This window comes from Triturus cristatus, chromosome 12 (assembly GCF_964204655.1).
Source record: "Triturus cristatus chromosome 12, aTriCri1.1, whole genome shotgun sequence".
Classification (NCBI taxonomy): Eukaryota; Metazoa; Chordata; class Amphibia; order Caudata; family Salamandridae; genus Triturus; species Triturus cristatus.
In genome coordinates this window covers 774,574,663-774,586,748 of record NC_140595.1, presented here as the reverse complement: position 1 = coordinate 774,586,748, position 12,086 = coordinate 774,574,663, and the positions used below count along the sequence as shown (strand labels likewise).

The 12,086-nt window shown below is 44.1% G+C and overlaps 1 protein-coding gene across 1 annotated transcript in view; it reads right to left on the bottom strand.

Moving 5' to 3' along the window:
* The window catches only part of DNAH2 (dynein axonemal heavy chain 2), a 2,945,517-nt gene that overhangs the window by 1,926,213 nt on the left and 1,007,218 nt on the right, over window positions 1-12,086 (bottom strand). Inside the window, exons 38-39 of the mRNA XM_085638712.1 lie at window positions 10,707-10,887; window positions 10,008-10,135 (exon numbers count right to left, since the gene is read on the bottom strand). Coding sequence (XP_085494838.1) covers window positions 10,008-10,135; window positions 10,707-10,887 — 309 coding nt within the window. The remainder of the gene's footprint in view (window positions 1-10,007; window positions 10,136-10,706; window positions 10,888-12,086) is intronic.

Genomic DNA, 12,086 nt, shown 5'->3' with positions numbered 1-12,086 from the left:
AGCACAGGGCTAAGTAAAAGCCTATGCCCTAGTGTATAACCCTCATGGAAGGGCAGAAAACCTTATACTCTATAGACCATTCACCAATGGTAATGAATGGCATGGTAATAGCAAGCACAACCTATAAAAACAACACTCAGCTGTTTGTGGAATCACATCTTTGCGTGACATAATGAAATTGACAATAGAAGGTATGATGGTACTAAACAAAGACTCTCAAAGAAAGAACAAATAAATCAATACTGCCCACTGGTGTGTAATCCAGTGTGAAAGAGTAAACACCCCCCACCCTACCATCCACACACATTTGGAAATGGATAGCATGGCAATATCTAGACAAAACCTATTTGGCCAGGCCAAGTGGTCTGTTGAGTCCCAACATAAGTTGCAATAGTGATCCCTTGTATATAAAACCAGTACTGAAAATGGGTATAACCCTTACCTCATAGGTCGTTCGCGGAGTGGGGAGGATGGTCAGGGAGTTAATGAATCTGAGGCTAGACTGTCTCTACACCAGGTATCATGTTACCAAAGGTAAGTAACTTTGATATCTGATACAGACATCTAGCTGCAGATTCCTTAACTTTTGAAATAAATACCATAGCTATACCCCACTGGAGGAGGGTCTGTGAACTAATACTACAATAGTTCTCAAGGGGAACCAGGCAGTCAAAACAACCAACCAACCAAAAGTACGCAGGAATAGCAGAACGATCGCTTTGCTCTTAATATAATACATGATCACTGTCACAGAACATATAAATAAAAAACAACTTTACAGGTCAAAAAATCAGCCCTTAAGGGAAACGGGGGAAAACCCCTAAAGAACTATCTGTCAGATAACAGAAGTCATCCCATATCACCCAAAGGGGAAAGAAAACTCGATGATCAAGAAAGGGTCAGCTGTATGGCAAAAGCCATGTAATCTGCATTGTCCATGACAAAAAAGAAAATCAGAAAAAATAATTGTCCTGATAAAAACCCAAAGAAGGACTTTCAGAACCCATTTCCCCAAAGGAGAGATGAACAACACCTCCTTGGTATAAAGAATGTACTTTGGACGAAATGAGCATTCATATTCATCAAATGCGGCAATTATATAACATCTTGCTACAAATATGTATATATGGACATAAATATACATACAAACATAAATGTTCCACCAGATACTCTGACTGGCCCAGCAATTCACCGAATTTCACTGGCCAATAACTACTGCCAGATTGCAAGAACGTATAAAGATTGCCCTTGTACGGCCTTCAGTGTCATAGTCTGAAAGACTGAACACAACCTTGAGATACAAGTAAGCTCAAAATATCAAGACAAGCGAGAAAAAGAGAATCAACCGCATCTTTGATTAAAACTTCTTTCTGTTCCCTTTTCCTTTTTTTTTGAAGAACAATATGTATAACACATATGATATACTCTGTATACCTAATAACTAACTGGAACTGAGAACCAGTTTCATAAAGCGCTTTACAATATTTTTGAAAATGGTAACGCACCTATTAGCACACCTGTGAACAAGCCCACATGACCACACCTGTGATACAGGACAAATATGATCATAAGTTCAACAATTAAGTGAAACAAAGCAGCACATTAAATCATGTATATCCCACTCTGACATGAAAAGTTCAGCAAAATATACCCAACCAAGTAAAGAAAGGGTAGTATGCCACCAATACAATACCGCAGGTGGATTGCGGTACGAAACAGCTGTCTGTTATAAAGAACTGACATCACAAGAAACAACAGTCATGAGTCCTCATGAATTAAGGAATGCAGAAAACGCATCTTCTCCAAAAGACAGGTAATGCTGATCTGACAGACTCACGCATATCAAGAATATCATCGGAAGAAGAAAAGCTTATTATAAAGTCGAAAATCCTCCTATTATAAAAGTGTTTCCTAAGATTTTTAGAGACGAATTGGCGGTCTTGTTGGCGACCAAAAATGGCCAAACACTTTAGGACATATTGTCTGAAGTCAAGGACAAAAACCCATCATAAATCTTTGGTTGCCAATTTACAGCATCACAATATGGAGCAGGCATAGGAATTGCCTGCAGATGAGATTTTATGCCTTTACTAGACACTGACACTGTTACTTTATCCTAAAGGAAGAAGTCCCAGGCAAAGTAGCATTCAAACAATGCAAACATATACTCTGAGTCAGAGCAATGCTTCAACTTACTGAAGCACCCGATTACTCCAAGAGTAGATCAAAGAGTCACTATACACCAGACTACAACTGACATAATAATATGACTCTAAAAGAGCACTGAAGAAGAAAGCCATGCAACTTGCATACTGAACTGCTTCTAAGAAGCATGTAACAGATCTGCTTCCATACAGGAAGACACCCCTCTTACTAGCCTCTTGAGCAGAAAAATCACCCTCAGTGGCCAGGAAACAAAGGGAACCTCCCGTACTCATTTAAATCAATACGCAAATAAAAAGTAAATGGTACTACCCCTCACCAGAGTACACGTGGTAGTACTAAAATCGAAACTGGACATATACAACATCGTAATAAGGTTACTCCTTGACCTACAAAGACATATATCCCAAGACTAGGGACAAGCAAAGCACATGTGACAGAAAATATAGGACTACGAGTCTGTAGTTCTCCGTCTTTCATGGAAACGTTTCAACGCCACATTCCGCCTGATCGCCAAAAAGACAGGCACCATCAAATGGAATATCGGCCAAAGCCGACTGGACAGCCCCTGAGAAACCCGAAGATGCCAACCAAGCCTGATGCCTTAGTGCCACTGCAGATGCCATGGCCCAACCCACAGAATCCGTCGTGTCCATGACACGTCTGCTGACCATCTCAAATTAAGTTGCCCACCTCAGCACAGAGGTTATCCGGAAGAGATGGGAGCATGTTCTGTAAAGAATCCCATACAGCATATGAAAAGCACCCGAGCACACAGCACGTGTTAGTGGCTCTCAATGCTGTGCTTACTGAAGCAAATATATGCTTACCACAAGCATCACGACTCCAAGCATCCTTACCCACCGGAGTCTTAGGAGTAGAATCTACATCCTGGGAAGACGTCGCAGCCTGAGTCACCAGGCCACTAGTGGAAAGATGTCTATGCAAAGAAACTGGGCACCCACGTACAGGTAAATGGCTACTTGCAACATCACGGTCCACAGAGACACCCGACTCAGGCTTAGCCCAGGCACCTAATAAAAAGTCAAATAGGGTCTCACTATATGGAAGAACAGGCTCAACTCCCGTCTGTCCCTGGCAAAAGATTTCAAACAGTGTCTGTAGACCTCTGCACCGTGGGCAGTGACAAGTCTAAAACTGCAGCCACTTTCCTCAGCAAGGAGGAACTTGCCCGTGGCAAGACTAGCGGGAGAAAGTAACCCCGAGGCTGGCGAAGAATCAAGCCCACTAGCCTCACCAAGAGCTGTAAGCCAGCTCTCCTTCACCTGAATCTTGGAAATGGGCTGAAGAAGCCGAGCCCCAGTCGATACAGGTGGACCTCCCAACGCCTCTACCTGGAAAGGGGCCATAAATTGTACAATCCCCTCAGTTTGCACAGCCGAATCCGCATTCGACGCCATACGAGGCCGGAGCGGCGTCCTCAAAACGTCGGCTGTGGGAGGAGAGGAGACTTCGACTGCTGACATCAATGTAGGAGTCCTTTGATCAAAGACTGGCGTTGTAGGCAACGATCCGAAGGACTATGAGCCTGCGCTAAAGCGACACCAGCCGACACCGACAGGCGCCGATCCATCGACTCCGATGGCCCAACCGTCACTGAGGACAAATTCTCCTACGGCATCCCACTCACCTCCTTGGGGCCTAGAGGCGCTCCAGAGGGAGATGGGGTTCTAAATATGAGGTGTAAGGAATCATAATATTCCCTCATCTGAGCCATCAACGCACCGGCTCCCGGAAACACAGGGAGACGCGGTACGGAGTCATGCACGTCTTCCTCAGCTGTCGAACAGGAGGAGCCATGGGAGACAGAGTCTCCACGCGGTGAAGTCCGAAAATACAGCGACTTCAACCACCCCTTACCTTTTGACTTCCCTGGAGAACAACGTCCCCCAGACAAGACCAGCTTCAGCTCCTAGATTAACCCTGCCAATGTTCTTCCCGGGACAACAAAGACAGAGGCTGGGAAGCCTCTGAGGACAGTGATACACGCACCGCCTTCAACTTCAAACGCTGCTCCTTCATCAACTTTGGTTTTAGCTTGTGGCGGGAACCACAATCCTCGGCTTGGGACAGCCCATGCCGATGCAGATGGCCTTTCCAGATTTTTCCACTTAGACAATAAAGACTCACTAGGGAAAGGTTAGTCTCATCCTCTTTTGTTTTTTGGGAGGGAGGGGGGGGGGGGAGTTTAGGAAAGTGCCCGCCTTTTTGCATGGTTATCCCCCACTTTTTGCCTGACATCTGATGCAACTTGACTTGATGTGCCCTGGGTCCCTGCCAATCGGGTTCCCAAGGCCGGAGTTATCTCCCAAAACTGCATCTTTGGCTTTGTACTTACAATTGGCACATCTCTTGCCACAGATAAGTCCTTTGTAAAAGGTACCATGGGTACCAAGGGCACTGTGACCAGGGAAGGCCTCTAAGGGCTTCAGCACCTATTGTGCCACCCTTAGAGACCCTATACCTTGACAGTCACACACTGCCATTACAGGCTGCGTGTTTTGGTGCAGAGAAAGGTGAAGAGTCAACATTGCACACATCCCTCTGTGCCATGCCACAACCCACTGCCTGGGCCCTAGGTAAGTCACCCCTCTAGCAGGGTGAAACAGCCCTCAGGTGAGGGTACAGTGGCATGAGCCTTGAACTCCTACAGTGTCTAAGCCTTTTCTTAGACATTGTAAGTGTAGTAAAGCCATAAAAAATATATGGTCTGGTAGTTGGTCATTACGAACTCCACAGCTCCATAATGGCTTTACTAAAACTTGGGAACGGCTTTCGCATTAATTTTGGTAGGATTAGCAATTTTAATTTTCTTTCTGGTGTGGGGTACGCTTTTTTGAGTGTTGTATCTAGTGTAGGCCCCAAAAATGTTATTCTTTGTTATGGTTATAGAACTGACTTCTGTGGCTTCAGTGTGAGGTCCAGATTGCTGAAGAGGTTCACGTAGGCGGCTGTTGATCTTTGTGCGGCATGTCAGGAGGGTGCTCTGACTAACCAGTCGTTGAGATAAGGAAACACCTGAGTTTTTTTTTGTCTCAGAAAAGCCGCAACAGGTGCTAAGTACTATCTGAAAATGCGAGGGGTGTATTTTAGGCCAAAAGAGAGTACCTTAAACTGGTAATGGCTACTGTGAATCTTAGAAATTTTCAATGTCTTGGGTGGATGGGGATATGAAAACATGCATCTCGGAGATCGAGGGTTGACATATAGTCTCCTTGGTGTAGGAGCTGCAATAAATCCCGCAGTGTTACCATGTGGAACAACTTCTTCTTGAGATAGGTGTTCATGTTTCCCAAGTCCAAGATTGGTGGCCACTCCTTTGACTTCTTTTGGGCCAAGAAAAAAATGGGAATATAAACCTTTTCCTTTCTGAGCTACAGGAACCTGCTCTAGAGCTCCTTTTCTTTTTTAAACAAATTTTATTTAAGGTTTTAGTGATAGTACAGCGTGGCCTGAAAGGCCCATACATCAACAAAATACAATACAGTTTTATGGCGTACCAATATTTCAAAAATAGAACAGAAGCTGCACCAATGAAAACCTAGGCACAGACCAGGTATCCCCTCATCCCCCCCGTTCCCAACCAACTGCTAGAGTGTGGCATCAGGATGATTAGAACTGCCCATTCTAGGTGCGACCATGACTATAAAGCATTTCCTGCTCGATAAGGGATTCCGGAGAATCCACGGATGGCAAGTCTATACCCCTGGATTCTGCGCACTGTTTCCATATTCTAGTGTGCTTCTGTGGCTATTGCTACTTTTCTGAGCAAGGGTTTAACCTCCAACCTGAGGAGTTGCACATGTTTTTGTGTAGAGTTTTGGGGTGGGACTGGTGGCGGTTTTTGGGTGAATTCTACTGTATGACCGAATTGAATTAGGTCCAAGGCTCATTGGTCGGTTATGATTTCCTGCCAGTGTTGAAGGTGATTGATTATCCTCCCTCCGAGGCACGTTGCAGGAAGCTGGGGAGAAGCCAGTGCGTGTAATTCATTATTGACGGCAGCCAGTGTCCTTTCATTGCCGTCCCTATTTTAACCCATGGAAGTGGTCTAGTATAAGCCGCCTGTGACAGTTGTCTTTGCTGGCATTGGGGACTAAACTGCTGAGAAGCAGTTTGATATGCTGGGTAGCGATATTATTGGTAGCCTATTCTATAGGAGGGTTGTCCTCTTCCCCATGTGCCTCGAAAAGGAATTTTCCTGTATTGCAGAGTTTCACAATGAACTGGCCGTGTCACTGTCTGTTTTGATGGCCTGGAGAGCGTCATCAACATGTTTGCCGAAGAGGGCTTTGCTATCATAAGGAACGTCTAAGATCTTACTTTGAACCTCTGGTCTAAAGGAGGTGGTCTTCAGCCAGCCCTGTCTCCTTCAAACTGCGGCTCCTGCTAGTTGTTGAAAGTCAGTACTGACAATATCTATGGCGAAATCAATGATCTCACATTAAGAGCGCTCCCCTTCCTGTAAGATGTTTTTGGCCACAGCCTTCACACCAGTAGGAAGTTTGTCGATGTATGGAGCGATATCGGACCACATCTGGCCATCGTATCTCCCAAGAACAGCCAAATATTTTTCCGCCCTTACTGTAAGTGCTGACATTGAAAAAAACGATTTCCGATGGTATCAAGGTGCCTACCTTCTCTGTTCAGAGTTGCTGAAATAGGTGCCGAAGGTTTTTTTTGAACGACGCTGTGCCACCTGTGCAATCACAGAATTTGGTTTGGGATGCCCAATGAGACAGGCAGGAGAATCTTCCAGGGCTTTGCATTTCTCATCCAGCCATGGTAACACAGAAGCTACTATGGCCGGATTTTTCATTGTTTTTAAGCCCTCATCCCAGATGAAATGGACAATGAGCATAGCCCTGATGCTCTTTTAGAAGGGCTCTTTAAAATCGTAGAGAAGACAGTCTGTCTGTTTTGTAGGCATGGGAAGTTTGAATCTCCTTTCTGCCCTTTCTAGGAGGTTATGGAAGCCCCTTATGTCCTCAGGAGGTGAATCGCAGGAAGAGGCATTGGAGATGATGGCGCTGGTATAGGATAGTCATCCCACTCTTTATGAGCTTCATGCAGCTTCCCCTCCTCGCTGTCATTATCTGAAGATGGAGGATCCTGGAGGGGAACAGTTTGCGGAGTATGCCTCATATATGAAGGCAGAAGTAATGGCCTTGGAGATTGAAGGATGGACAGCTGCACAGGTGGAGACTTTACAGATGAATGAGTCTGCCTAGTGGAAGGTGACGTTGGTGGGAAACGCTTTAGGTAGTCTGTTATCATAAACTGTAAGTCAGATACTGGCGATGAAGGAAGACATACCATCTCCTAGTGATATTGCTGGTGGAATTGGCTTGAGGAGGGTAATATCCCTAGTCATGATATTCGTTGTCATCCAACTGCTGATATTTGATGTGCAGCTCTGATGTACTTTACGCAATGCAAAAAGGAACCATCATCATCGGAATCATCCTCATCGAAGAGGTGGGCAGGTAGCAAAGTTGACACCTTACTGGGTGATATATGCTCTGGTGTGAGATGCTTGAACATCTCTTGTTTTTTAATCTTTTCTTCAGATTTTTCTCTTCTCTACGAGGTCATCGATGAGGTTGTTGTCGAGGTCATTGATGAAGTTTACAGTGACAATGTAGTTGTGGCAGATTTCCTCGTCAACAGGAGTGTTGTCGTCGATGCTGGAATTATCTACAGCGTCGATGGTATGTGAGCTTGAGTAGTCGACGAAGAGGTCTTCGTCAAGCAGGACATGGCTGTAGACAGTGTAGTTACAGTTATGGTAGTTGATGTCAGATGCTGCGATGGTTGCCTTCGTCGTTGACAGCCTAAACAATGATTTTGTCATCAACGGTGGAAAACTCGTTGATAATCGCTCCGTCGGCGGAACCGCCAACGGTATTTTAAATTTGTGGAGAAAGTGAGGCAGAGGAGTTAGGGAGTAAGAACTTGATTTTTCTGGTCTTTTTGAAGAAAAAGCTGATTCTGTCTGCCATTTTTGCTGTTTTGAGGAAACCTCCTTCCCCTGTACTGACATAGATGGACTGTGCTCTCTGTGAGACCTATCAGATCAACGCCATCGCCTCATTGTGCTTCCACACGCCCTTCCTGCTTTGAAAGACATTCACACGAATCCCCTCCGAATCCAGAAAAACAGTCACCCACACACTCATCAGCAGCAGACTTGACTACGGCATCGCACTCTATGCAGGCGTCACCTAGAAACTCCTCAGGAAACTTCAGAGCTTTCAAAACGACGCAGCCAGACTAGTCCTCAACATCCCTCGCCGCAGCCACATCTCCGAACACCTCCAAGAACTCCACTGGCTCCTAGTCAACAAAAGAATCACCTTCAAGCTCCTCACTCATGCCTACAAAGCCCTCTACTGAGCAGGACCAGCATACCTGAACCACTGTCTCTCATTTCACATCCCCACCAGACATCTCTACTCCACCCATCTGGCTTTAGCCACTGTCCCTCGGATCCACAAGACAAGAACCGGAGGGAGATCCTTCTCCTACCTTGCCGCCAAGACTTAGAAAACCTGCCTACCCACCTCAGATAATGCCCGTCGCTGATTCAATTCAGGAAGGACCTCAAGACCTGGCTCTTCAAGTGAACACCTAAGCGTAGACGGGCCAGCAGCCACCCCACCTCCCCTCCCAGCGCCTTGAGACCCTCACTGGTAAGTAGCCACCCTTTACAAACCTTGATTGATTGATTTGTTTAGAGGCTTTTTTAGGTGGAGAGGAATGACAGTCTGAAGCGTCTCTCTCTCTCTCTCTCTTTTCTTAGACCTCCTTGAGGAAGATGAAGAATCCTCACTATCATCATTATCTCACACTAGCTCCTTTTTAGTTGTAAGTTTCTGGAGAGAGAAAAATAGTCTCCCTTCACAGTCTTTTAAGGTTTTTGAAGAAAAGGTACAACATACTTTGCAGTCCTTGGCCTTGTGAGATAGATATAGGCAATAAATACAATATTGATAAGGGTCATCAGAATAAGGCCTCCTCTTGCCACAAGTGCCACACGACCGGACAGACCTTTCTTTGCCTTTTCTGTCATTTCCAGAGTCAGATTTGGAGCAAGAGAAATAAAATGTATATAGATACATGTCTGAGGTAATATAGCGATGAAAATACTCTGAAACAGGTAGAACTGAGCAGAGCTTAGTGGAGACTCCCTCACACGAAGTGCAGAAAATCTGAGGGACTGGAGCTTCTCACAGGAGTGTTTCAAAGGGCGGTGCAACCTAATTGGTTGGAACTAGGGCCTTTCTAGTCTATACCTATCATCACACTGTTTTTCAAATGTACTGTGGGTCTCCCATCTCGATTACGGGGATTATTTAAACATGAGGATCTATGAAAGATCCAATACTGGAGTAATGTGAATAACTCTAAGGAAACTGTACAATACAGCAGAAGAGAAGAGCATACACCTGAAATTAAATTATCTTTCTTAAATAGTTCCATCACTTGAACTTTGAGGATGAATTCTTTGCCCAAGTTCACACAAGTATTAGCCTTACTTTGGAAGTTTTATGATTAAATACTTTGGAAGTATTATGATTAAGAAGTGAAAAATTCTGTTCTTTGGACAGTTTCTTACTTGGTCAATCTTGACGCGAATATCAGACCTTCAAAATAGGGCCAAGTTAGAGAGTCAATATTTGAAGTTTGCTCGTCATGTGTTGCTTGTGCATCCTTCCTTAGAAAAAATTCAGCTACTCCTTTCCATCTTTGCAATTTTCCTAAGTAAAATTAAATCTGAAAAACTATAACCGACACACAGTCATAAGATTTAGGAGCTGTACCTTGCAGTTGTTGAAACCTTCCCCAAATAGAATTATTTCAGCAATGAGGGTGGAATCGGGTACGACCATTGAGATGGGACGGAACATTGATTTCAGGTTGTCAGGAAGCTCTGTACGCCCAGCATAACCTGCCACAAGACCAAGAAAAGTTACACTTTACTGTGAAAGGTATTACAGACAGTGGCTCACAGAAGGAAACCACCACAGAGAAACACTTATTGGTTATATCGCCAAGTGGGGAAAGTATATTACACAGGCAAGATAGAGACAGCATATTGTACCTCTTCCTTGACTAACTTTCTAAACATAACATTCCTTATACAGTGGACACAGGTGTATGGAGTAAAGGTGCAATAACAATTCAATTAGACAATTACAGGGGGGGAATCAGCTAAACCAGAGGCTTACTCCTATTCTGCGAACACAGCAGTCCATTATGTGATTAAAAGGACACTTACTTGTCACATCCAATCAGGCACACTGAAACATATACTGCTAAGAAGAGTGTGTCCTCTCATTAAACCAACAGTTATCTCAGCATTAATGTTCAGGGAAGGGGAATTTTTCAGCTTAAAAGTAAAATGATTTTCCTCCAGGTTTCATCTGCAGGAGTGTATGCGGATAACTCGAGTGCTCCTTAGCTATTGTTAAACTCTTCTTGCATACAGAGCAAAAGAATACAAATAAAAGTACACCTACCTGGGTTCATAGTGATGAAAATACCACAAGACCAGACGAGGTTGATTTCCTTGCCTTCAAAGACAAAGCGGGTGAGGTTGGCAGTAAGGGCAGTCAAGATGGAAAGGATTTGCTGGGCCACAACAGATAGTACCTCAATGTTGATGCGGTTGAATTCATCAAAGCAGCCCCAAGCCCCTGTCTGGAAATAAACACAATAAGCATTGGCTATGCCAATAGGTCTGGTTTATGAATTACAGCCCCTCTTAATAGTGCCTAACAAGAATCATCACAGTTAAATTCTACTCCCAAGGTTTGTCAGAGTGGGTGACCAACACCATAAAACTTGCCTATCAGGGTTATCTGTGAGATATGTAACCAAATACCTTTATAAAGTCAGGAACATATTGTGACAACAATCCACTCTTAGAGGCCATATTATGTTGCCCTTAAGGTTTTCACAATAAATAAGCCAGGCCTCCGGCCTTAGTAATACCCTTTCATAATAAATAGGCCAGACCTATGGCACTGAGCATAACATTTACATGCATATCAATCGTGCCTATAGCTGTTATTGTTGTCTTGTCACCATAACCAACTCAGGCCGATTGTACTGAGCATAAGCTTTCCTCGAAGGGTACCAATAGCCAGATAGCTACAAAATTGAACATGTATACAAAATTACAGTTGGCAAAGCAAAATAGTATCTCTCCTCATCAAGTTTAACAAAGATTCCCACAGTGCAAGTTTTCTACACTCAAGGTTTGCCAGTGGGGTAACCAACACCCAAACCCCAGCCTATTAATTTAATCTATGAGATTCCACTTAACAAAAAACCTACCTGTAGGCTTGAATTCAAAGTAATACAATCCACACATAAATGCTTATTGACTTGAACATATGCTTTTCACAATCAGTATGTCAGGCCTCCAGACTTTATAACGTTTCATAATACAGACGCAGGCATATAGCCTTTATCATTGGCTTGTCACCATAACCAACTTAAGCCCATTGTACTGAGCGTAATCTTTCCACAAGGCAATCATTCACCATATAATCATAAAAGTACAAATATGCACAAAGTTTCAGTTGGCGAAGCAAAAGACCCTCCGCTAAGAGAGCCTACCAAGGAATACTGTAGTGTATATCTTCTATCCCCACTCTGTTCAAGTGGATCACTAACATCAAAACTTTTGCCTACTACAGTAATATGTGAAATTCTATGTAACAAGTGCATGCTTTAGGACAGTGCAATAACAATCAATTCTTTAAGCGAGGTTATGTCATTAATCTAGTACAATGATACTCAAAGTACGGCCCGGGGGCCGCTTGCAGCCCTTTTGACCTTTAAATGCGGCCCCCTTGGTGTACAGCAGCACCAGCTGTGGTTTATTTGCTAGC